Source organism: Monodelphis domestica, chromosome 2, assembly GCF_027887165.1.
Source record: "Monodelphis domestica isolate mMonDom1 chromosome 2, mMonDom1.pri, whole genome shotgun sequence".
Lineage (NCBI taxonomy): Eukaryota > Metazoa > Chordata > Mammalia > Didelphimorphia > Didelphidae > Monodelphis > Monodelphis domestica.
Genome location: NC_077228.1, coordinates 278,241,639 through 278,269,028, shown reverse-complemented (window position 1 = coordinate 278,269,028; position 27,390 = coordinate 278,241,639). Strand labels below are relative to the sequence as shown.

The 27,390-nt window shown below is 35.5% G+C and overlaps 1 protein-coding gene across 2 annotated transcripts in view; it reads right to left on the bottom strand.

Moving 5' to 3' along the window:
- Window positions 1-27,390, bottom strand: part of DNAH8 (dynein axonemal heavy chain 8) — a 491,513-nt gene that overhangs the window by 366,664 nt on the left and 97,459 nt on the right. For both annotated transcript variants that reach the window (XM_016431041.2, XM_016431044.2), the window contains exons 18-22: window positions 15,319-15,506; window positions 11,285-11,365; window positions 10,694-10,810; window positions 8,756-8,875; window positions 7,887-8,022 (exon numbers count right to left, since the gene is read on the bottom strand). In XM_016431041.2, coding sequence (XP_016286527.1) covers window positions 7,887-8,022; window positions 8,756-8,875; window positions 10,694-10,810; window positions 11,285-11,365; window positions 15,319-15,506 — 642 coding nt within the window. The remainder of the gene's footprint in view (window positions 1-7,886; window positions 8,023-8,755; window positions 8,876-10,693; window positions 10,811-11,284; window positions 11,366-15,318; window positions 15,507-27,390) is intronic.

Here is a 27,390-nt window from a genome sequence, read left to right as displayed (position 1 = left end):
TAGCCAGTACCAAATTGTTTTGATGACTGCTGCTTTGTAATATAGTTTAAGGTCAGGGACTGCAAGGCCCCCATCATATGTGTTTTTTTTTTCATTATTTCCCTGGATATCCTTGATCTTTTGTTCTTCCCAATGAACTTTGTTATGTTTTTTTCTAAATCAGTAAAGAAGTATTTTGGTAGTTCAATGGGTATGGCACTAAATAGATAAATAAGTTTGGGTAGGATGGTCATTTTTATTATATTGGCTCATCCTATCCATGAGCAGTTAATGTTTTTCCATTTGCTCAAGTCTAGTTTTAGTTGTGTGGCGAGTGTTTTGTAGTTGTGTTCATATAGTTCCTGTGTTTGTCATGGGAGGTAGATTCCTAGGTATTTTATTTTGTCTAAGGTGATTTTGAATGGGATTTTTCTTTCTAGTTCTTGCTGCTGAGCTGTGTTGGAGATATATAGAAAAGCTGATGATTTATGTGGGTTTATTTTGTATCCTGCAACTTTGCTAAAGTTGTTGATTATTTCAATTAGCTTTTTGGTTGAATCTCTAGGATTCTTTAAGCAGACCATCATGTCATCCGCAAAGAGTGATAACTTGGTCTCCTCCTTGCCTATTTTGATGCCTTCAATTCCTTTATCTTCTCTAATTGCTACTGCTAGTGTTTCTAGTACAATGTCAAATAGTAGAGGTGATAATGGGCATCCTTGTTTCACTCCTGATCTTATTGGGAATGCATCTAGTTTATCCCCATTGCAGATGATATTAGCTGATGGTTTTAGATATATACTGTTTATTATTTTTAGGAATGACCCTTCTATTCCTATGCTTTCTAGTGTTTTTAATAGGAATGGGTGTTGTATTTTATCAAATGCTTTTTCTGCATCTATTGAGATAATCATGTGGTTCTTGCTAGTTTGCTTGTTGATGTGGTCAATTATGTGGATGGTTTTCCTAATGTTGAACCAGCCCTGCATCCCTGGTATGAATCCTACTTGATCATGGTGAATGATCCTTCTGATCACTTGCTGGAGTCTTTTTGCTAGTATCCTATTTAAGATTTTTGCATCTATATTCATTAGGGAGATTGGCCTATAGTTTTCTTTCTCTGTTTTTGACCTGCCTGGTTTTGGAATCAGTACCATGTTTGTGTCGTAAAAGGAGTTTGGTAGAACTCACTCTTTGCTTATTATGTCAAATAGTTTGTATAGTATTGGGATTAACTGTTCTCTGAATGTTTGATAGAATTCACTGGTGAATCCATCAGGCCCTGGGGATTTTTTCTTAGGAAGTTCTTTGATGGCTTGTTGGATTTCAATTTCTGATATGGGATTATTTAAGAATTCTATTTCCTCTTCTGTTAGTCTAGGCAGTTTGTAGTTTTGTATATATTCATCCATTTCTCCTAAATTGGTGTATTTATTGCCATATAATTGGGCAAAGTAATTTCTAATGATTGCCTTAATTTCATCTTCATCGGAGGTGCTGTCCCCCTTTTCATCTTTAATGCTGTTAATTTGCTTTTCTTCCTTCCTTTTTTTAATAGATTGACCAGTACTTTGTCTATTTTGTTTGTTTTTTCAAAGTACCAGCTTCTGGTCTTATTTATTAAATCAATAGTTCTATCACTTTCAATTTTATTAATTTCTCCCTTAATTTTTAGGATTTCTAGTTTGGTTTTCTGCTGGGGGGTTTTAATTTGATCGCTTTCGAGTTTTTTCATTTGTATTTCCAATTGATTGATCTCTGCTCTCCCTTGTTTGTTAATATAAGCATTCAGGGGTATGAATTTACCTCTGATTACCGCTTTGGCTGCATTCCAAAAGGTTTGAAAGGATGTTTCGCCATTGTCATTTTCCTTGATGAAATTATTAATTTTTTCTATGATTTCTTCTTTAACTAAACTGTTTTGGAGTATCATATTGTTTAATTTCCAATTGGTTTTAGATTTGGTTTTCCATGTACCATTACTAATCATTATTTTTATTGCCTTGTGATCTGAGAAGGCTGCATTCATTATTTCTGCTTTTCTGCATTTGTGTGCCATGTTTCTGTGACCTAATGTATAGTCAATCTTTGTGAATGTGCCATGTGGTGCTGAGAAGAAGGTGTATTCCTTTTTATCCCTATTTATTTTTCTCCATATGTCTATTAATTCTAATTTTTCTAAGATTTCATTCACTTCTTTTACCTCTTTCTTATTTATTTTTTGATTTGATTTATCTAAATTTGATAATGGTTGGTTTAAGTCTCCCACTAGTATGGTTTTATTGTCTATTTCTTCCTTCAATTCTCCTAGTTTCTCCATTAGAAATTTGGGTGCTATATTATTTGGTGCATACATGTTGATTAATGATATTTTCTCATTGTCTAGAGTCCCTTTTAACAAAATATAATTACCTTCCCTATCCCTTTTGATCAGGTCTATTTTTGCATTGGCTTTATCAGATATCATGAATACCACTCCTGCCTTCTTTCTATCAGTTGAGGCCCAGAAGGTCTTACTCCATCCTTTAATTCTGACCTTGTGGGTGTCAACCCGCCTCATGTGTGTTTCTTGAAGACAACATATGGTAGGGTTTTGGATTCTAATCCATTCTGCTATTCATCTACATTTTATGGGTGAGTTCATCCCATTCACGTTCAAAGTTATGACTGTCACTTGTGGACTCCCTGGCATTTTGATAGCCTTCCCTAATTCTAACCTTTTCTTCTTCAGCTCTACCTTTTAGTCCAGTGATTTACTTTGAATCAGTCCCCCTTGTCCCCTCCCTTGATGTTTCCCTTTTTAGTCCCTCCCTTTTTATTCCCTCCCCCTCCCCCCTCTCTTTCCCTCCCTTTTTGTTCTCCCTCTCCCCCTCCCCCCCTTGGTTTTCCCTTCTCCCTACCCTTGTTGGGTAAGATAGAATTCAAGATCCCAATGGATCTGGATGTTTTTCCCTCTCAGAGTTGATTTCCCTGAGATTAAGGTTTAAGTAAAAAAATAAAAACCCTCTCTTCCTCTCCTTCTTATAGGAGTTTTCTTCCCCCCCCTTCCCATGTGAATCTTTGTGTGAGAAAGATTATTCTATTTGGTCTTTCTTTACCCCCTATTTATACATTACATTTCCCCCACATATTAGTATACATAGATTGATATAAATGTAGTCCTTATAGAAGAGAGTTTGAGTAAAAGAAGAAGATAACATTTTTCCCCTTTCCTTAATATTTACCTTTTCAGGTATTCCTTGCTCTTTGATTTTCGATATCGAACTTTCCACAGAGCTCTGGTCTTTTCTTTGCAAAAACTTGGAAATCTTCTATTTTGTTGAATGCCCATACTTTCCCTTGGAAGTATATAGTCAGTTTTGCTGGGTAGTTGATTCTTGGTTGGAGACCCAGCTCTCTTGCCTTTCTGAAGATCATGCTCCATGCCTTACGATCATTCAGAGTAGAACTTGCAAGGTCTTGTGTGACCCTGATTGGCATTCCTTTATATCTAAATTGTCTTTTTCTGGCTTCCTGTAGAATTTTTTCTTTTGTTTGATAGCTTTGGAATTTGGCAATTACATTCCTGGGAGTTGTCTTTTGGGGGTTTAGTGTAGAAGGTGTTCTATGAGCTCTGTCAGTGGCTGTATTGCCCCCTTGTTCTAGAATCTCTGGGCAATTTTCTTTTATTATATCTTGTATCACCATGTCGAGTTTGGTGTTTATATCTGGCTTTTCTGGGAGTCCAATTATTCTTAAATTATCTCTTCTCCCTCTATTTTCCAGATCTATCACCTTGTCGGTGAGATATTTTATGTTCTCTTCTAATTTCTTGGTGTTTTGGCTTTGCTTTATTAATTCTTGCTCTTTTACACGATCATTGTCTTCCAGCTGCCTGATTCTGGCCTTTAATGCCTGGTTTTCCTTTTCAGTTTCATCACACCGGTTTTGTAGATGCGTGAATTTCTTTTGCATTATTTCCAACTTTTCCTCCCAGAAGGCTTCCATCTTTTTGGTCATTTCTGATTCAAATTCTTCATGGGTTTGTGGTGAGTTTCCATTTCCTTTGGAAGGTTTTGGAGCATTTTCTTGTATATCATCTTCTATTTCCTCTGTATTTTGTATTTTGGCTCCATAGAATGTGTCCAAAGTCGCCCCTTTCTTCTTATTTTTCTTGGTATTTTGGGGCTTCTGTGCTTCTGTGGAATTTGCCATCTCTGAATGTGGATGATTAGCTTTTCTTATCTCTGTCTGGTGTTCAGAGGCTTTAGTCCTGGGCAGATTGTCGGTTCTATGAGGTTTCCCTGGGTTAAATTGAGTATGCCTCACTAGAACTGGAGTGGAAGGGTTGGACCAGGAGGCCACACTCTCCCCTGGCTCTCTGGGTCGGGTTGCTTTCCTGAAGTTGCCTTCAGAATAGCTGGCCATGAGGCTGTTTCGTCGGCCTGCGGGGGGATGGGCTGCGGCTTCCCGGAGCTCCAAGTGACTTTCACTGAGACTTGGATAGCAGGATCCAGCCCGTGAGGCTGTCTTGCCCGACCTGAGGGTTGCTGTTGTTTCAGACAAGCCTGCTCTCTGCGGGGGGAGCTCCTAGGGCAGTGACTTTCACTGGGACTCGGATAGAAGGCCCTGAGGGTTGCTGTTGTTTCAGACAAGCCTGCTCTCTGGGGGGGAGCTCCGAGGGCAGTGACTTTCACTGGGACTCGGATAGAAGGCCCTGAGGGTTGCTGTTGTTTCAAACGACCCTGCTCTCTGAGCCGTGCGGGGCTGCGGCTTCCTGGAGCCTTGGACTCTGCGCTCCTACCCCTTAGGTCCAAGTGATCTCGGGTTCTGGCTTTTGAGGGGGGGAGTACCTTTTGATCCGGGTCCAGGTCCAGGAGGAGGATTCCCAGGGTCTGTGCTGTTGATCGTCTTGAATTTCGGCGCCTTAGGAGCTTATAGTTTGAGATCGGTTGGGAAGGGTTTTCCGGAGATCTGAACTTTAGCTTTCTCTAAGCCGCCATCTTGACCGGAAGTCGGAAGTCGATTTTATTATTTCTTGATGTCTCTTTAAATCATTAGCTTCTACTTCTCCAAATTCTAGTCTTTAAAGACTTATTTTCATCCATGATCTTTTGGTTCCCCTTTTTTATTTGGTCTATTCTGCTTTTCATGACACTCTTTTCATCACTGGACTTCTTTGTTTGTTCTTCTAGCAAATCAATTCTGGTTTTTAATCTGCTTATTATTTCATTTGATTTCTGTGTCTCTCTTTCTATCTGGCCAATTTTGCCTTTCAAGCTATTATTTTCTTCTTGCAATATTTTCATTTCTTCTCTCCCTGCTTTTCTTCCCATTTTTCTTCTGTCTTTCTTGAACTCTTTTTTGAGTTCCTCCAGAGCTTGTGACCAGTTTCCATTTTTTTTGAAACTTGCATGTGTTTGCTTGTTTCTCACCCTCTCCTATTGTGTCAGTTTTTTGTTCTTTTTCTCTATAGAAATATTCCAAGGTTAAGAGCTTTCTTTGGTGCCTTTTACTCATTTTCCCACTTAATGACTAGGAATCCTGCAAGTTGCTGGTCGTTTCTATTTTAGCTTCTGGCTTGCAGGGCTTTGCCTTGGGGCTATCTTCACTTCCCTGTCAGAGGCCTGAGGAGTGAGTCCAGTACTATAGAGCTCTGACCTTCACCTCCAGGACCTGGAATTTCCAGGAGCAGATCTGCATTTTCATTTTGGTTTTTTGTTGTTGGTGGTGGTGGTGGTGTAACCAACTTCACAGTGATTTGCCCTGAGGCTATTGTCACTACTGCTGTTGCTACAGCTGTGTGAGACTAGTGCTCTGGAACTCTGAACCACACCTTCAGGGCCTGGGAATTTCCAGAGATAGGTTTATGGTAGCTAGTGAGTGAGTTCTGAGCAATTAGGTTTTGGATCTCACTGATAGGACCTGGAGGCTCCAGGAGTAGATCTGTGGTGCTTTTTTCTTTAGTGTTGTACACCTCCTAGAATTCGGAGGTTGTAGTCCTGGCTTGATGGTTGGCCTGGTAAGTGGCAGGGGCTAGGGGGGATGTTGGCCTGTGCTTTTTCCTTCTGCAGTTTTGCTCCCTTATAACATAGAAGACCCCTTTCTCTGCCTATCTTTAATGCTGTATTCAATGGGAGAGAGCCCCTTCTCATCTTGCTTTGACTTCTATTGTTTTGAGATACTTTTTATAGATTGGTTTGAAAGGATATTCAGAGCAGCTATAGGCGGTCCCGGCTACTATGTCACCATCTTGGCTCTGTCCCCCAGTCAAATTTTTTTTTTAGAAGCAAGGGTAGCAATCATGATATAAAAAAAAAAACAAAGTAAAATTTGAACCAATAAAAAGAGATAAGGAAATAATGTTTTGATAAATGACACCATAGGCAATAAAGCCCTATCAGTACTAAACACATATACACCAAATGGTAAAGCATCCAGATTCAAGAAGGAGAAGTTACATGAGTTATAGGAGGAAATAGATTATAAAACTTTACTAGTGCAGGACTGCAACCTTATTCAAGAAGCAGATAAATGCAACCAAAAATAAATAATAAAAATGTTAATGTATATATATATATATGTATATATATATATATACATATATATAATGAAAGAGAATGACAATGAGAAAATAAGATTTACAAAGTTATGAAAATTTATATTTCTAAATATTTATATCACTAAAATAGAGAAAGAGTAGGTCAATGAATTGGGCATACAACTAAAAAATAGGAAAATAACAAATTAATAATCTTCAATTAAGAACCAAATCCTAAAATATCAAAGGAGAGATACATAAAACTTAAAGTAAGAAAACCACTGAACTAAGTAATATAGACAAGGAGCTGGTTTTATGAAAAAAAATTAATAAAATAGAAAAATCATTGGTTAATTTTGATTTAAAAAAGGAAAGAAGAAAACCAAATTACCAGTATCAAAAATGAAAAAAGTTGAAATAACAACCAATAATTAAAGCAATTATTGGAAGCTATTTTCCCAACTATATGCCAATAAATTTAATAATCTAAAATAACTCTAATACTACCTTATAGCTATCAAAGTGGTTAATATGATCAAAAAGGAAAATGAAATGATTGAGGGGATGTGGGAAAATTGGGATACTATTAATTGACTGTTGTTGGAACTGTGAACTGACATAACCATCTGGAAAGCAATTTTGAACCATGGCCAAAGAGTCATAAAACCATGCATACTCTTTGATCCAGTAACATTACAAGTAGGTTTGTATCCCAAAGAGATTTAAAAAAAAGGGGGGGGGAAGAGCTTTATGTACAAAACTACTTAAAGCAACTCTTTGTGGTGGCAAAAAATGAAAATTAAGAAGATGCACAGCATCTGTGGAATGGTTAAAAAAGTTGTGGTATTTGGTTGTACTATAAGAAATGATACATAGGATGCCTTTAGAAAAACCTGGGAAGACTTCCATGAACTGATGCAAAGTGAAATGAGCAGAACTAGAACATTGTACATAGTAACAGCAATACTGGACAATGATCAATTGTGAATGATTTAGCTATTTTCAGCAATACAGTGATTCAAGAGAATACTGAAGGAGTTGTAAGGAACAAAACTATCTATTTCCTCCATTTCCAGAGTAAAAACTGGTGGAGTTTGAATGTTGATTGAAACTTGCTTCTTTCATTTTATTATTCTTGGTGGTGGGGATGGTGGGGTTGGCTGCATTTTCTTTAAAAACATGATTTACATGGAAATGTTTTACCCACTGCAAAAAAAAAAAATAGTACCTACCCTTTGGGACTTTATAATTTACAAAGGCTTAACTAGAACTCTCAAATTTAACATGAACTATTCGTTTTCAAACACGTTATAAAGTTTTAAAGGAAAAATAGTCTCAAAGTCTCAGTTCCCAGAATGTCTGTTTCTTACCATTAGAAATTAATTACCTGCTGATTTTTTGGTAGCTTTCTTAGGATCCTTGACTTCATAAATTGACTCGAATATTGTTATTAGCTCTGTGACAGCTTTTTCCACATGTCTACTCTTGTGATTCAATATGTCAGCCCATTCCTTTGTGTATGCCTATTAAACAATGATATCTATTTCTAGCTATTTACATGTTAATTTTATATACCTATTACAAAAGTAATAATTTTTCATTTTTAATGTTAGTAATAGTTAACATATACAGTCCTTTTTATATTTATAATTGACTTCTAATTTATATAACTGAGATAATCTCTACTGGAGAAAAATAGAGAGGGATGTGGCATTTTCCTAGTGTCAGATAAATAAAAATTTATGGTTAAAGGTATAGTTCCCAAAGCTTCTTCTAGCAGCTCTCTGACCCTTAGAGGAACAAAAGGAAAAAAGCTCTAACTCCCAAATTCCATGACCTTTCCTTTACTCATCATACACAATGGTTCATAATCACATCAATACAAATGAACAGGGAAAAAATCAAAGAAGAAATTAAAGAGATAATAAGAAACTGATAAAAGGAAAAATAATGAAATAGCTGACCAAAAGAGTTGAAAAGGGAAATTAATGAAACAGAGGCAAGAAAAAATGGATAATTAGAAGAAATGAAAAGAGCAGAAGGAGAGAATTAAAAGTTAGTCATGTCACTGTCTAATCCAAACCCATACCATAAGCATTTGTGGAGGGCCTACTATATGCTAGGTGTCATGCTAGGCACTAGATATTAAAAAGAAAAGCAGCCAATTTCACATCCCAAATTTATGTTTAATATTTTTAATTTGCAAGGTTTCATTCATGTAACATAATTTACAATGTAAATAAGAATAATACCCACCTCATTGAGGGTTAACATATCGTCTACTTTGGTTGCACCACCTTCAGGCAAAGAAATTAATAATGTTTTTGCCATGTCTTTTAGAACAGCATCAATATGCATTTCACAAAGATCATTAACCTATAACACAAGAGAGGGACCTCATTAATAAAATACTTTTGTCTCCTTTAGTACTAGCTATGTATTTTGTTTTTGTTTTTAATATTCAAATTACAAATTAATGTAGAAACTCAAAACTAGAAGCCTTCCTCATTGATTTGTTTCTATTCCTAGGCCATTGTAGTAGTACATCCCCAGAGTAGATATAAAGTGGAATGAAAAGCAGAAACACATTTAACCTCATTTTATGATTATCATGCTAGAAATGAGTGTGTGATCCATGATCTGATAGTTGGTCATGCTATTTTTTAGATCTTCCTTCTTGGTAGTTTACATTCCTTTTCAAAGTCTCACCTATGTTCTCTTAGAATATTTACTGCTTATAGCCATACTTCAAAACTACACCATGGAACAAGACCATAATGAGATTTCATGAGTATCATTTTAGTCAGATAGGATCATTATTTTACAGAATTTAGAGCAGGAAGGAACCTGTAGAGATAGTCTATTAACCGAATTATACATGCAAGGAACAGAACCAAAGAACTGAAATGATTTACCCCCAAAATGCACAAGGTAGCAGTGTAAGAAAGGAAAATATGGCCTGAGGAATAGAGGCCTGGTCTTTGGAATCAAGCAAACTTGGGCTAAAAAGTTGCCTCTGATACATAACTGGTTGTGGGGCCAAGTGCAATTTATGTAAATCTCAGTGTCCCCTGGAGAGCACTCTGACATTATAATGTACAAATGGGAAGGGAAAAGAAAAAAGAAAGGGAAAGTGCTGTGTTAAGCATTTAACAAATATCTGATTTGATCCTCATGACAACGCTGAGAATTAAGTGATATTACTATTTACATCTTACAATTGAGGACATTGAAGTCAGATTTGAACTGAGACCTTCCTACTTACAGGTCCAGGCCTTTAGAGATAAGTTCCTGATTTGTACCAAAGACAGAGAATTTCTATTCTAGGAGTTTCCCACACTAATGAAAAAAAAAACCCAGACATTTTAAATCTAATGCACGACTGGTGGTCTTTCCTCTTATTTCAATATTAATGCATTTTAAAGCACTACCATGTCCTTATGTATTGTTAATTATTTGTTTCCAATGCTTCTAAGGCTAGCAACAATTGAGGTAGGTTTCATGAAAGAGATGGATTTTGCAAGTTCCATGAAGTGGCAACTAGGTGGTATAGTAGTAGATAGAGAGCCAGGCCTGAAGTCAGGAAGACACATGGACACATGAGTTCAAATCTAGCCTTAGATATTTACTAGTTTTGTCATTCTGGGTAAATTATGTCAGCTCTTTACCTAAGTTTTTTCATCTGGAAAATGATCTGGAAAAGGAAATGGCAAACCACTCCAGTATCTCTATCAAGTATACCCAAACAGGGTCACAAAGAGTCAGATGTGACTGAATAACAACAAATGAAGGGGGTCTAGTTGGGAATTATTTCAGAATATATAGTCTGAGAGAAGGCTTGGTGATAGCTACAAAAACAAATGTTTACTGAATACTTGTTAAGTACCATACCTGCAAATGCAGTTAGAACTGGAAAAAAATAAGTAAATACAAGAAATTATAGATGTCAGATAGCATTTTCATGCAAATCTTACATCTTATGTATCAAATACCTCTTAATTTGAAGAAATAATCAATATAAAACCTACCTCCAACAAACAGCAAAACAATAGATGAAATATTTTATTTTTAATTTAGTGAGATTTACTTTCAGGTAGAAATCCTGTTCTTAAAAAGAGTTAATTCTTTTATAAAACATTAATCACATCATAAATCAAATAAAATTAGTCTTTATTTATAACATCAGGAACATACCTGTTTTAAAAGCTGATTAAACATATTCATAACTGAATCAACTTCTTGAAAGAAACCACCTAATGTTAGAGACGACCATGTTAATATTGTTAATCCTTGTCTCAACACAGATTCTACCTATGAAAATTAAAAATAAGACATTCCATGAGTAGTAGTAGTCATCTATATTTATAGAAAAGACTCTGTGTCTATTTGTAAAGTGAAATTTCTTCCATTGTATTGAAAAAAGATCACTTTTTGGTGTTTTCTGGTAATCTGCTACTGATCATTGGTGTATTTATGTGTATGTATACACATATATACATATTTTGTGTATATACATATATACAAATATATACTATATTGTATTTTTGAAGTTCACTGATATTTAGGAATGTATTATCCTTCAAACACAGTATATACCTGTATTATTTTATACATTGTAAGGCACCACAAATAGGCTCAGAGGGGATGTTTTCCAAAGGACTCCTATAGTTTTTTCTTGGTGTAAACATATATTGGCTAAAGAGATAAATTATAAAACACTGACCTGTTATCAACAGTTAAAGGACACTTGTATTTGTGTTTTAGTATACTTTCAGGATGACCAACCTTTTTCATTTTGGGTGCCATCAAATTAACAAACACAGTAGGTACTTCCTGACACAGCTCATCATAATACTGCAAAAGACCCTATTAAGAATTAAAATAACAAATTTTATATTAATTTATTACATTTTTATTTTCTTTATATTTCTACTCTAGTTTTCTAGAAAAACTAACAATATGGGAATGAATATAAAAGTTCTTATGCATAACATTGATCAGTGTAAATTAAGCTTCTGTGATAATTTCAGCAAGCATGCTCAGTTTTCTACCTAATCATTTGTGGGACTGTTTGATTTTTACATACTGATATTTAGCCTGAGTGGATGGATACGACTCTGTGGAGAAGACATATAGAAATATTATAATAATAGTAATTGTTACACCTGCAGAAGAAGACAAAGCTATGGACAGTACTGATAAGTCTGTCATTTGCTAACTATTTGGAGTCAGTGTTTTGGAAAGGGCAGTAGAAAACACATTTGATTTCGAAGACTTGATTTCATGTCTTTGCTCTACATAACTTTTGCTATAATTCTGGTCCTCAGAGTGTTATGACAAAGCACTTTATAAAACATAAAGGATTACTTAATGTGAGCTATTTAAACTTGTAAATTTACTAATTGGCAAAGCAATTCATGCTTTGTTTGGGACCCACATAGGAAGACAAAGTGGGGACATGGTAGGAGTAGGGTGGACAGGAAGAGAAAGGAAAAAGAATTTATTAAGCACCTACTATGTAACAAGGGCTTTAAAAATATTATTTCATTTGATGCTCACGATTATCCTAGCAGGTAGGCATAATCATTACCTCCATTCATGAAGTATATGAAGATTAAATGACATGCCCAGGGTCACACAACTGATTAGTGTCTGAGAAGCCCTTGTTTGAGATTGTGTTTCTGAATCCAGGCCCAATATTCACTGTGCCACCTACCAGCCTCTAATGCAGAGATAAAGAGGGCCAGAGCCCAAAAGTAAATCTGGATTTAGCTATGTGCCAATATCTGTTAATGAAACTTTAACAGGATTTAAACTGAAAAGTTTTTTGGAGGTCTAGTCTCAATTCCTCATTTTATAGGTGAGCAAACCAAGAGTCAGATTAAATAACTGGTTCAATGTTCCTCAGTACGTAGACAGAAAAACCAAAATTTGAACCCATGTGAGGCAGTCATTGTTTCTATCATAAAATTACACCAGATTAAATTCTGCATCATTTACACAACACTCCTCCAAATTCTGTTTTGACTCTTTAAAGTACAGATATACAGGCAAATTACATAGACACTTTTTACAGCTGTTTTAATCAGAGCATACAGACACCCATATGATTAGGTATTTGAATTCTGCTCCGTGTTTCACTATGAAATCAGTACTGTTTGGAGTATCCCTGTCTATGCTATTTTTCCCTGTTTCTGGTTATTTTCTGGAGATGTAGTACCAGTGCTGGAAATAATTCCCTCTCTCTTCTCCACTTGACATTCCATCTCCTGTATCCAAACTCCTTCAGGCGCCATCCCTCTTGTATAGGAGACCCTCCCTTCTCATCTCCACAGCAGCAAATAAGTCCTACTCTTCCTTGAAGATGCAGCTCAAGGACACTTTCTGCACAAGGCCTTTCCTGATCCCCTCAAATATTAATGTCCTCCCTGTCAAACCACTTTTTATTTTACTTTGTATTTATCTATATTTTTCTCTTTATGATTATTCTGTATATATATATATATGTATATATATATACATGCTTGCTATCTCCACAACAAAAAGGAAAACTCTTTTCAAAAGAGGCTTAAAAGTTTTCTAGCTGGAAGGGACTATTTTGTTTTCATTTTCATTTCACTTATTATTGTACTAATAATAGATATTAATACTATAAGGTATAGGGAATGAATTTAGGTTTTAAAAGATACCCTCTACTGTTATTCTTCAGCATCTTCTCAGAAAGATTGGTCAGCTACTCTATTTTAAAAAATGGAATATATTCAGCCAAAATGATCAGGCCTTAAAATGTATTCTTTGAGCTTACAGAAATCATCAGCTCTGCTGGGTCAGGAAGTACTCATCATTGATTTCCTCCAGATACTATCTGTTCACAGCTACCCCCCAAGGGTTGCCTCCTTGATCTATGTAGCAACTAATCCAAGAGATCAAAAGGAAAATGGTTTTACCTCCTTCTAATTTAGTCCCAGGGAGTCTTAGGTTTTAATAGCATCTAATCCAGAGATACTAAAAATGGACTATAACTTTGGGAAAAAAGAAAATGGACCAGGAAAAAAAGTTAATAAGCCTAAAGTCCTAGCAATAGATCTTTCTGAGTCCAGTTAAAAATTATTACAATTCTTCACATTTAAAATCTGTGTAATATTATCAAATGCCAAAGAGCTATGCAATCATATTTAGTAGAATCAGAATTTGAAATGTATTATTCTTTAATACATGATGTGTAATTTTATTTTTTGTTTGCTTGTTTTACTATGGAAATCCTCAAAGATAGATTGTAGAAAGGCTACAATGTGCATTGGTGAAGAATACCAATAAATCATGGCTTTCTGAAATATTGTTTTCCATGATTTCCAAATTGTATTTTTGACATCCCTTTTTTCTTTTGCAACAAACAGATGAGTCTGCCATTGTGAGTAGGTTTCTAACATTCACTTCTAGCTCTGTTCCTTATCTCCTCCAGTGTTTTTAGTGATTTCTTGATACTTCTCAGACAGACTATCTGCATTGTCTGGTCTGATCACTTGGGGTTATGATAAAAATGGGGTCAAAAGAAGATAAACTTCTCCCTATTGCTTTGTTAATGGTTCATATGTTAGTCTTCCCTACATTCTTAACTGTCTGGAATAAGCCTCCTCTCATCTATATTTAATGGTTTTGTTAGCCTGAGTACTTGCAGAAGAACATCTAAAAGACTTCTGCTGGGAAGCAAAAGAAATCAAACTTTGAATTGCCAAGGGAATATTTCAGGAAGGGAAAAAGCCAGGGAGATCATTATTGGGAAGCCCTCTAGATTTTATATGAATCCATCATTTCAGAGTCATGGCTTGTCAGTCTCTTTTAGCACATGAGCATGCATGCTCACATGAATTTTAGTGCGTATGTGTACATGCATGTGCATATGCATATGTGTGTGTAATAGCTGCTGAATGTTTACATTTTGTTCTGCTCACCACAGAACCAAGCAAACTTTTTTGCATTTTTGTGGACAGAAGCTAGTCAAGCTGCTATTTGAATCTACTTTTTTTTTCTGATAAACATTATTTTATTTCAAGTCCCACTTTCCCAGACTTCAATTATTTTCCCTCCAGAATAAGTTATCCAAATAGCATTCTAGAATCATAACCATGTGTAATTTTTGAAGGAAAGACAGGAAGTTAAACTAAAAATTTTGGCATATGATTTCAACTTGCTTAGGTTTGCTTTATTTTTGGGGGGAAATTGTGACTTAAGGTTTGAAAACCTTGACTAACTTTTCTTCCCGTGCATGAATTTATCTTTATTTTTAAATTTGCTATTTTCATTACAGATTCTCCTTCTGTCTCCTTCTTTCTTTCTGGCTACCTTCTTCCCTATTTCTGCTCTACCCTTTCTTGACAATATATAAAAATATTTTCTTATCTTTTAGGCATAATGAGGAAAAATGTTATCTTTCTAATATATAAGGAGTTGATTTATGAAAACTGTTCTATTATTTGTCATTGGCAGCTTCACCTTTCAATAGTCTGTATCTGATCTCTCACTTTTTCTTTCTTCTTTCCTTCTTCTCCAATGCCTATCCCAATTTTCTTTCCTACTTATTATTTTTGCAAACCTATTAACAAGTTTTACCACATGACCAAGGGCCAATTTGGTCATAAAAAGGCAAAAGGCAACATCATTTTCTCTTTGCTTATAAATAGTAAATACAGATAGAACAGAGAAAAGACAGTCTTGGAAAATATAATACTTTCATTTACCTACATCTAACACAAGTATCTTAGTTTAAAGGAAAAATATTCCCCTTGAAAACTATTAGTAAAGATAATTTTACACATTACCTGCAAATATAGTTTATTTCCTTTTAATGTACTTTCCAATTTTAGCAGTCTTTTTGCTTGTTCTGGTACTTCTAGTTTCATCTTTATCATGCACTTAGTTTCTCGAACAATTTCTAAAATTTTGGGATCAAAATTAACCAGCAATTTCCCAGTTTCTGGATGCCGTACGAAAAGTGTAGCTTGTAAGGCTGCAAATAAATTGGAATTGGATTTAATTATTCTATCTAGTCCTCATTTTAACCCCATAAACTCTCCAACAAGCCATGTATGGGGGGAAAAACACAGTCAGCTCCAGGCAGAGAATTTGGGCTTGAAAGTTTATTTAATCCCAACACTTTCTAGGGCAGGGTAGGGAGGCAGGGAACTTCTTTGAGACATATAATTAAATGTCAGAATGGATTCTTTGTAGTGTCTGCTTCCTGAGAAAAAAACAATATGTTTGCAGGACAACTGCAATATGGAGAACTATTCTATTCCCACACATGAGTATATCCATGTTCAATCCGGCATATGTATGGAAAGGATTTCTCTAAAGAGGTTTATGTGAATAATACAACTAACCATTGGTCAATGAATGAGTTTCGAAATCAATAAGAAATATTTGGCAAGTACCAAAAATGCTCTATACATTTAGATTGTAACTTCTAGAAGATATGAGCTGGAAATATCACTTAATACAGGTTTATATAAGTGCATTAAAAAAAAAACAAATAAATGTGGTCCTTATGGAGAAGACAGAATAATGGCTATTGTAATCATAATCGGTGAAAGCAGTACAAATTAAACATTACTAAAATTCAAGCCAATGATAAACTCTTTACCAAGATTCAATTTTATTTTGTGTATTTATATGTTATTTTAACCAATACCCAATGCCATGTCATTTCAAGAATCTGAACTAATATGGACACCATTTTAAAAGTTGCCTGACTTTACTATACTCATGACAAATAAATAAGGTTGGGAAAGCTTGGATATGTCTGTCAAAAGCAAAGAGACAGTCACAAAAACAACTTGGTTCCAAATTAATAGTGGATTCTAATGGAATTTTTATTTTTTAATATATTTTTAAATGTGTAAAATTGTATTTAATTAATTTAGAATATTTTTCCATGATTATGAGATTCATGTTCTTTCCCTCCCCTACCCTAATCCCCCTACTATAGCAAACACGCAATCCCATTGGGTTTTACATGTGTTATTGATCAGGACTGATTTCCATATTACTGATATTTGCTTTAGGGTGATCATTTAGAGTCTATATACCCAATTGCAGTGAACCTTTCATGACCTCATGGGAATAGAGTTCCTTTTCCCAGGTGTTTGTGACATACCATTCCTGCTGAGTACACCAAAACACAGTAATCTCAGTTCAAGGCTGCATGAACAGTTCCAAGATCTCCTGAGAACAGGTTAACTCCCCTGTTCACATTTTGGGGAGGATTGGGGAGGATAGATTTTGTCTCTCGAGAAGAGCTTTAAATCTGGTGTGCTGCTTACAATAAACGTTCATTATCCCTCTTTGATAATGTTCCAGTTTTTCATTCTTGTGACTCCTTAGAGTTCCCTAATTTCGACTCCGTGGATGTCCCTGGCACCCAATCATATCTCCCATCAACCCATGTGATCAAGCAATTGTTTTTCTCTGTTTCTGCTCCCACAGTTCTTTCTCTGGATGTGAATAGCACTCTTTCTCATACATCCCTCAGAATTGTCCTGGGTCATTGCATTGCTGCTAGTAGAGAAGTCCATTACATTCAATTGTACCACAGTGTATCAGTTTCTGTGTACAGTGTTCTCCTGGTTCTGCTCCTCTCACTCTGCATCAATTCCTGGAGGTCATTCTAGTTCACATGGAATTCCTCCCATTCATTATTCCTTTGAGCACAATAGTATTCCATCACCAATAGATACAATTTGTTCAGCCATTCCCCAATCAGAGGGCATCCCCTCATTTTCCAATTGAGTGGAATTTTTAAATGCCTCTCAAATGTTTAGATATCGCAATTTTTCTTCTTCCCAAAAGAACCAATATGACTTTTGCATATCAAAAATTTGTTAAATCTATCCTAGCTTTTTTTTTATTGTGGGCATAAGCAACATTACAATAAGAAGAAACTACTGAACAGGATGCTTAGGTGGAACAGTAGATAAGAGCACAGAGCTTGGAAACGGAAAGACTTATCTTCATGATTTCAAATCCAGCCTCTGACACTAACTAGTGGTATGACCTTGGGCAAGTCACTTAACCCCATTTGTCTCAGTTTCCTCATCTATAAAATGAGCTGGGGGAGGAAATGCCAAACCACTACAGTATCTTTGCCAAAAAAAACAAACAAACCCAAAATAGGGTTACAAAACAACTGAACATTGAACAATATAATTTTAACTATTCTTGGTTCTCTTTTTAACCATTATTACTGTATAGGTATGTGCTTTTCCATATAACCAATGTGTATAATACTATTTTATGTCCTGCTTTTCTGAATTAAAATTGTTTTTCACCTAGTAAATGCTTAGCAGATTCTTGTTTCATTAATTATTTCACATACACATTTCCATTTATTAATTTTATATATACACATACATAATTTTAAGTACCTACATATAGTATTATTCACATAAAATTATGGTTTTGCTTTGTCATTGCTGTATTGCTTAATGTTTTGTTGGTTTCCTTTTCCTCAAATCTAGTATTTATTTTTCTTTTAAATTATTTCTTTGGGTCATTATCAAAGAATTAATAAAATGGAGGATATGAATATTTATTTTTAGGTTTTATTATATAATGTCAAATGATAGCCAGAAAAACTGAAACCATGTAGTGTGCCATCAAAAACTCATGTGGTTATATCATCATCACTGTTGCCAACAGTGAATTTTTTCCATTTTTATTGTTTAAATCAGTATATAACAGTACTTTTAAGTTGTCTTCATTTGCATTTCTCTTATCAGTAAGGCTATATAGATTTCCTAATATCAAGATTTGTGTTTTCTCACCTCTTGGAGTTTAAAACTTTTTTTTCTGGGTCTGTCACTAACTTATTTAGTTCCCCTACATCCCCGAAATGGCCCCCTCTCCCACCCTTTCTTTTGTCATACCTCTTCTAGTGTGATACACCTTATACTCGAGGTAGGAAAAAAGTGGCCTATGTAATTTCAATAACTACACCCAGCTGACCCCAAAGGGATTCAGGGGTCAGAAGGGACCACTTGGGATTGAGAAAGAAAGGAACTGGAAACTAGCATCACTGAAGAGGCCTAGAAGATCTGTGCAAAATACTAATATGGGGAGGAAAGGTGCTACCTAGATGCTGGGAATAAATAGGTTTCATACCCTGAATTCTATTTTGATCCAACTTAGTATTAAGTTACAGTTTGTTTAGTGGTGTGAGGGTCCGTTACATTCTGGATTCCCTAGGAGAATGCTTGAATAATAGCATTCACCCCCTTCTGTACTCTGATATTGTCACTACTCTGGTGCAGTCTCTCACAACCTTACTCCAGATCATAATACCCTGTTGGAGGATCTGCCTGCCTCCAGTCTCTCACTTCAATGATATGTCACAAACACCTGGGAAGAGGAACTCTATTCCCATGAGGTCATCCACTCTCTATACAGTCACTAGTGATTTTCCTAAAGTACAGATTTGGGCATGTCCAGTGGCTCCCTATTGCCCCCAGGATCAAATGCAAAATGTTCTGTTTGGCCTTCAAATCTCTCCATAATTCATCCCCACCCCTCTATTTTCAGTTTTCTTAACACCACATTCCTTGTCACATACTCTTCCTGAAGCGACATTGATGGTTCTGTGGGCTTTGAGAATTTTCTCTGGCTTCCTTGAGTGGCTGGAATACTCTCCCTACTCTGCTCTGAGCTAAAATTTCACCTCTTACAAGAAGCATCTCCAGATCAATACCCCTTCTCTGCCCATTTCTAGCCCTGCCTTCAAAGATGCCCGAGAGGCCCCAGAAAAAGCATCAGTGTGAGAGCTAAAGCACAGGCTGGGGAGCCACCTTGTGCTTAGAAACTGTTTTGTAGCCACTGAAGGGGGCTCCCTGCTTCCTCTGCTGATAGGTGCAGAGAAACATTAGGGGGAAGGACGGGGGAGGAGGGGGAGGGGAGGGAGAGCTGAGGAACCAGGCAGGAACAAATGAAAATGCCTTCTTCAGGGAGGAGAGACCCAAGGCTTGCAAGGCCCCTGGGAGGGGTTTGGGGGAGGGTTGTTACATCCTATGTTGTCTTTATTTTCTTTTGAGGGTAACTGAGAAACCTTCTCATTTTTTGAACTTTGTGAATTAAGTAAATCCTTGAGGCTGTTGGCAAAGGGAATAGAGTCCTGGGCCTGGGGTCAGGAAGTAGTTGTTCGAAGTAGTTGGTGACTCCATTTGGAGTTTCTTCACAAAAATAATGGAGTGATGATTTTTCATTTCCTTCTCTGGCTCATTTTACAAATAAGGAAACAGAGGCCAATGGGAATTAAGTGATTTGCCTAAAGTCACACAGTTTAGTATCTATGTCTGTATCTGAACTCAGGTCTTCCTCACTCAAGCCTGACATTCTCTCCACTGCACCATTTGGCCTCAAGACACTAATGGTGTGCTCCTGGGCAGAGACCACTAAACCCCCACCTCAGCCTCAGTTTCCTCATCTATAAAATGAGGATAATAATGGCACTTACTAAATAATTTTTGTAAAATCTAAGATTTAAAATTTTTTGAAGAAAATTTTAGGAAAAGAAGCTCACTAACTCCCCAAATCAAGAAAGTGAATTGTTTGGAGAAGGCACCATAAAGAAGTCTTCGAAGACCATACACTATTACATCAGAAGATCCAGAATGAACTTTGGGATGTAGTGAATCGAACTGAAGGGGACTGAACACATCTATTTTGAATGTAAACTCTTATACCAAAGGGGATTGCCCCCTAATTGACATTTTATCAGTGTGCCTACCAATCACTGGTTTTTACCCTCGTCCTCTTTTATTTATCTCATCTCCAACTATTGTAATTTCCCCTTAGAAAGTGCAGTGTTGTATGCACCTTTAGCTAGAAGATCTTTCGAGGTATAAGCTGGATATTTGAAATGATTCATTGGAGATACTAGACATGTATTTTCTACTTCCTTTCTACATTTCCTTCTTTACTATCTCTACCCTGCTGTAATAAATCTACTAAAGCTACTAATATATTCATAGTTTAATTTTTAATTTTTATAAATGGCAACCACAACAATTCTTTTTTTAAATTCTCATACTTTGTCAAACCAAACTTTTAATTATTACATTTGGCAACCAATTTTTATTATTACACTACCTTAAAGATTTTGTAAGAATCAAATGAGGTCATACATGTAAAGCACTTTGTTATACAAATGCTAGGCTATTAGCATGTATGTGTAAAGGGGGTCTGGCAACAACACATGGAAGGTTTCATAAATAAGTTCTCACTCTAGGAACGAGAGACAAGACAAGGAGTCATTGAAATGAATAATCTCCTCCAAGTGTGTATACCCAAGCCCTTTGCCTCATGAGTCATTGACAAAAGAATTATACACATATGTAAACTGTGTTCATCTCTTTTGACCATCAACCAAAAGGGCTCTGGTTACTTACCTTATATGTGTTTGTTATCATTTTTATTTATTTGGATAATAAACAAGGATCAGTTAAATTCTGTTAGTTTCCAAGTGATGTTTCTATTATTTATGTAGATTTCATTGTGTAAATATATCTTAGCTTTATATATTAAACCATATGTTGTGACTATAGTGTATTGGATTTAGAGTTAAGGAACTAACAATGTTCAGTTCCTTTGGACTGCTCTGCTGCTGGTTCCTAGCAATACAACCTTGGGAAAGGCTGCTACCACTTTGGGCCTAAGTTTCTTCATCTATAAAACAAGAAGGATGGACTAGAGGAGCAGGTTCTATGGCATTCTAACACTGTATTTTCTTTTATGGTATTTATTTTCCATTTCTGTAATAGTCTCAAATTTATTTTTCCCTCTTCTAACTAGCATAAATGTTATTTCATTTTCTTATAGTATTTTAATAGATTTTTTTAAAAAACTGTTTAACTCATTGACACATCTGGAATTTATTGCAGCATATGGTAGGAATTCAATTGTCCCCAAGGCACTGAATAAGTGATTCTTTTGTCCACTGTGTAACATCTGGTTTGTCATATGTTAAGTTATTAATATAGTTTAAATCTATTGCTGGAATCTCTATTCCACTGATCAAATTTTTGTTTTAGTTTTTAACCCAAATACCATATGCTTGTGATAACTCATTTTGTAATGTTTCAAAACTCAGTAATCACTAGACTATCAAATGATCAATTTTTATAAAATATAATATAGAGACTTTCTTTGATATTATATCTATATATTAGCTTAGGAAATATTGTTATCTTTGTGATATTAAAGTTCCTAGCCAGGAACTAGTTATGGCTCAGCATTTATTCATGTTTTCCTCTATTTCTCCCATTAAGGCTTATAGTTTTCTTAGGATAAATCTCTTGTGTCCTGAGTTAAACTAATATCCAAGTATTTAATAGTTTTTATTATTAACATTGTGAAAAGAGTTTCTTTTTTCATTGCATTTTTTAGCTCTGTCTCTAGTTTATAGGAGTGCAATCACTAGTTTATAGGAGTGCAATTGATTTTTGTGCGTTTATCAAGTTCTTCAACACCTTAACTAACTTATGACTACTATTAATTTTTAATAATTTATTTTTATTTACTAAGCATACAATCATGTTGCCTAAAAACTGAGGATTATATTTATTCTCTTTTTCATTTATGCCTTTGTTTTTCATCTCAGAGAGGTATTACTAACAATTCTAGTACTATAAATAGAGTCTCAAAAGTTTAAGTACACTTTTAAGCTAATACAACTTGTTGGGTCTGTAATCAGGAAGACCCTAATTCAAATCTAGCCTCAGACTAGCTATGCAAACCTGGGAAAATCACTTCATCTAATTTGCCTCAACTTCCTCATCTATACTAGAGAAAAAAATGGCAAACCATATAGTAGTAGCTGAAGAAGGAAAAAGCAAATGATGCCAGTATCTTTGCCAAGAAAATTCCAAATGGAGTCATGAAGAGTTAGGCAAAATTTTAAAATGACTGACAAACAATAATAGGTGAATATCTAGATAGAAAGAGATGATGATTACAAAAGGTCAGTATGGCTTCATCAAGAAAAGTTCATGTCAAAACAACTGCTCGATCACAAGGGTCAATGGGGATATGATTGGGGATATAGACTCTAAACAATCACTCTAGTGTAACTATTATTGGTATTGACATGGATCTTGATCAATGATACATGTAAAAGCCAGAGGAATTGTGTATTGGCTATGGGAGGGGGATGGGGGAATGAACATGAATCTTGTAACCATGGGAAAATCTTCTAAATTAATTAAATAAAAATTTCCAAGAAAAAAAAAGTTCATGCCAAAATAACCTCATTTCCTTTTTTGACAAGTTACTAAACTAGCAGAGGGGAATTTTGTTTGACACAGTTATCTCCTATTATTCTTGTGGAGAAGGCAGTGATATGGATTAACTGAAATATAATTAGATGAATTCACACCTTGTTGGATAGCCAGACTCAAAGGATTGTCAATGGCTTAATGTAAATGTGTCAGAATTTCTCCAATGGGTGTTCAAAGGGATGTTCTTGGCCTTGTGCTATTTAAAAAAAATTTTTTTAGCCCTTATCCTTTGACTTAGAATCAATGTTGTGTATTGGTCCAAGGCAGAAAGGCAATAAGGGCCAGGCAATGAGGGTTAAGTGATTTGCCCAAGTTCCTACAGCTAGAAAGTGTCTGAGCCTAAATTTGAATCTAGGACCTTCCATCTTTAAGTATGGCTCTCACTTCACTGAGCTATCAGCTGCCCCCTTGCTATTTTCATTCTAATCAATGACCTTAATAATAGGGCATATGTGGTAGATTCAACAAATTTGCAGATTGATACTAAAGCTGGAGGGATAGCTAACATTAGATAAGAGTCAAGTTCTAAAAGTATCTTAATAGGCACTGGACTGCATCTAATAAGATGAAATTCAATAGGGAGGAATTTAAAGTCCTACACTTAGAAACAGAAAAAAATTCACAAATATAAAATGAGGGAAGCATGTATTCTGGGATTTTTAGCATATTACAAGGTGAATATGGATTATCAGGGAGGTGAAACAGCTAATAAGATTATATTCTCTTAGGCTGCATTAATAGGGGGCATGAGTAGCTTATAGGGATAAGGGAGGTGATAGTCTCAGTATGCTCTGCTCTTGACATATTTCCTCTGTAGTATTGTGTTCCGTTGTGAGTACCACAGTTTAAAAATTACATTGATAAGCTAGATAGCGTCCAGAGGAGGACAGCCAGGATGAGAAAGATAAAGAAAGGCCTTTAGTCTAATATTCTATGAAAATAATCTTGTGAGAAAACGAAGCATGTTCAGACTGGAGAAGAGGAAACTAAGGGGGAACAGTAGCATTTTTCAAGTATTTTAAGAGCTGTCACCTGGAGGAAGAATTCGATTTTTTCTGTTTGACTCTGATGGTGGAAACAGGAATATTTAATAGAAGCTAATCTAGGTTTGATGACAGGAGAGGCAGAGGGTTCTCCTTCAATGCAGGAAATATTCAAGCAAAGATTGAATGACAAATATTCTACTGTGTTATGGTGGTCCCTTCCAACACTCAATTTCTGTGTTCTTGTGAAGTCATTATGTAATTTTCATTATTTTTTTTGTCTTTGTGATTTACAGGAACACTCTTCTTTGGGTTACAACAGCCTTCCAGGCTAGATAAAAAAAACAAGTTATACTGATAATTCTTTTCATATGTTCTTATACTCTATTTCTAAATGGCCAGGCCATGGATAATGCTATTGCAGCTGGTTAACAGAAGCACAGATGAGTAAGGCCTGTGGCTACACAGAAATATGGTCCCTTTATATCAAAAGTCCTTAAATAGGGTCTATGGAGAGATTTCAGGGAAGGGGTCTGAGAATTCTTTTTAAAAAACCACATTTATAACTGTATTTCAATATCATTCGTTTCCTTCATAATCCTGTATGTATTTTATGTTATGTATTTAAAAACATTAGCCTTAGAAAAGAGATCTATGAACTTCAATAGACTGCCAAAGGGCTCAAAATAAGTTAACCCCTGATTTACACAAATCATGTTAGTGAGCCATGCTTGCTCTACACCTGTTTTCCACTTACTGTTTTCTTGCTTGATTCCTTGATTCTAGCTCCCAGGTTTCAATTCCTAAGAAATGAATTATACTCAGCTGCTTTCCTTCCAAATGGCTCTCATTAAGGCCTCTGGAAGGGCGCCTTTGCCTTTTGAAATTTGCCAAATCAGCAAAACCCTAGCTATATAATCCTTGAATCCAAATCATTAAGACTTTACTTAGGCTACCTGCACTGATGAATTGGTCCACTGATTTATTAATAAACTTTACATAACCTTTTTAGGGTGCTTTAAGGGTACATAGCTTTGGAGTTAGTCCTCTTTTACATGCTATTACATCTTGGTAGTCTGGAATCTTTAACAAAATAGATTGTTTAAATGTTAATTCTCGTGGTCTCTAAATTAGTGATTCATTTTACTCTCTATTACTCAATTTGCTTTAGGAATGCTCTTCTTTCTCACCTCAGCTTCATAGAATCTCTGGCTTCCTTTCTTCTTAAATTGTTTTCTTTGTTGGGAATCTTCACATTTCCAAAGCTGTTATTTTCTCTTCTTAGGCCACCTTGCATGTACTCTGTGTGTGTATTATATATGTATGCATGTATTTATGTATATATGTGTTTGTGGTGTATGTGTGTGTGTGTGGAGATCCTTGAGAGAAAAGGCTGTTGGTTTTCACTTTGTATCCACAAGGCCTGGTACACACAAATGGAGAAATGATACTAGACTAGGCAATTATCAAAAACCACAGATAATAGTCCCTGGTTGTTCTTGTTCTACTCAATGAAGTCAAACATTTCCCTGATAAACCTAGATGGTTACATAATGACATCGGATAATTATCCTATAGAAAACTAAGTTTCAGTGAGGTAAACTAAGTCATTTTACTAAGATTGTAACTAATTTCCTAAGATTATAAATCATTACTGACCATTGTTCATTTAAAAAGCTTACCTAATCTCTTAGCCCTCATCACTTTCTCTATAAAATACTAGCTGTGATCAATAAACCTTGCCTCTGATTGCTACCAGTTTCATTGGCCTTCCTGATGCATGTCATCTTTCTCCCCACATCTCATTCTCTGGATCCTTGAATGTTTGTCAGTCACCTGACATGGGGGACAATACAAGGATCAGATATACCAAGTGTACTAGTGCATCAATATATATTTGGGAGCACTGAAACAATATAATGCCTTTCTTCAGAGAGCACTAACTAAAAACTCCTCCAGGACCAAAGGATACCTACTTTGGAAGGAACTTAATAAATGCTATAAAACTATAAAAATTCTAAAACAATAAATGCAGTATGTGATAAAGGATGAAAAGGTTTGAAATTTGCAAAACTGTGCAAAAACTGAAAAATGCGCACCTAGGTGTGGCATGTGACCAACGGTCACATGGGAGCCAGAGCTGCAGGATCTGGGAAGATTCCATCTTGGCCGAACAGACTTTCTTCTGGTCTCCTGAGGAGGTTGCATGGAAGGTTGGGAGAGGATTTCCCTGTGTTGAAACTGAGGAAGGGTTCCTGTATCTAGCTGCTGGCAGCATTCAGTTTTACTTGGACATCTAACAACTGATCCTGGTTCTAACTGCTTTTGGACTGCTCTGTGAGATTTGGGTATTTGGTTAAGCTTTTTAGTTTCGTAACCTAATTAGTATAGTTTAGTTAGTTTTGAATAAGAATAAGAATAAGCAAATCCCTAAGCCCTTATTCCTTTCCCTTCCTAAATAATAAAGCAGATTTTTATACGTTTTTTCCTCTTGTGTATCCCTTGCCTAAAATCCTATCCTAACAAGTAAAACTTTCTTGGGGAGTTTGTCATCTAGTTGAGGAACAAAACAAACATACACTGAATAACTTTACTTTGAAAATGAACAAGAGTCACACAGGACAAGAAAGTGTGGAGGATGGGACTCAATCTGAATCACTGGGAAGAATCAGACATCAATGAGACCACTGATGCATCTAAGAAGTGTAATAAGAAAAATGACAATCTTACCCAAATTAATCTATTTATTCAGTGCCATAACTATCAAACTGCCAAAAAAACTTTTATAGAATTAAAAAAAAATTATAACAAAGTTAATCTGGACGAATAAGAAATCAAGAACATCAAGGAAAATAATAAAAAAAAAATTAAGGATGGGGGCCCAGCAGTACCAGATCTTATACTGTACTTACTATAAAGTAGTAGTCATCAAAACAAGATGGTATTGGCTAAAAGACAGAAGGGTGGATCAATGATATAGACTAGGAGTAAATAACTTCAGCAACCAATAAACCCAAAGAACCCAGCTTTTGGGACAAGAACTCACTATTTGACAAAAATTTCTGGGAAAATTGGAAAACAGTATGGGAAAAATTAGGTTTAGATCAACATCTCAGACTCCATACCAAGATAAATTAAAAATGTGTAAATGACTTAAATACAAAGAGTGAAATCATAAATAAATTAGGCGAACATAGAATAGTATACCTGTCAGAACTGTGGGAAAAGAAGGAATTTATGACCAAGCAAGAGATAGAGAACATTACAAAATGTAAAACTAATGACTTTGATTATATCAAATGAAAAAGGTTTTGTACAGACAAAACCAATGCAACCAAAATTAGAAGGAAAGCAACAAACTGGGAGAATATTTTTATAACAAAACTCTCTGACCAAAGTTTAATTTCCTAAATATATAAGGAACTAAGTCAAATTTACAAAAAAATCAAGCCACTCTCCAATCAACAAATGGTCAAGGGACATGAGTAGGAAGTTTTCACATGATGAAATCAAAACTATCAATAAGCACATGAAAAAGTGTTCTAAATCCCTTCTGATTAAAGAAATGCAAATCAAAACAACTCTG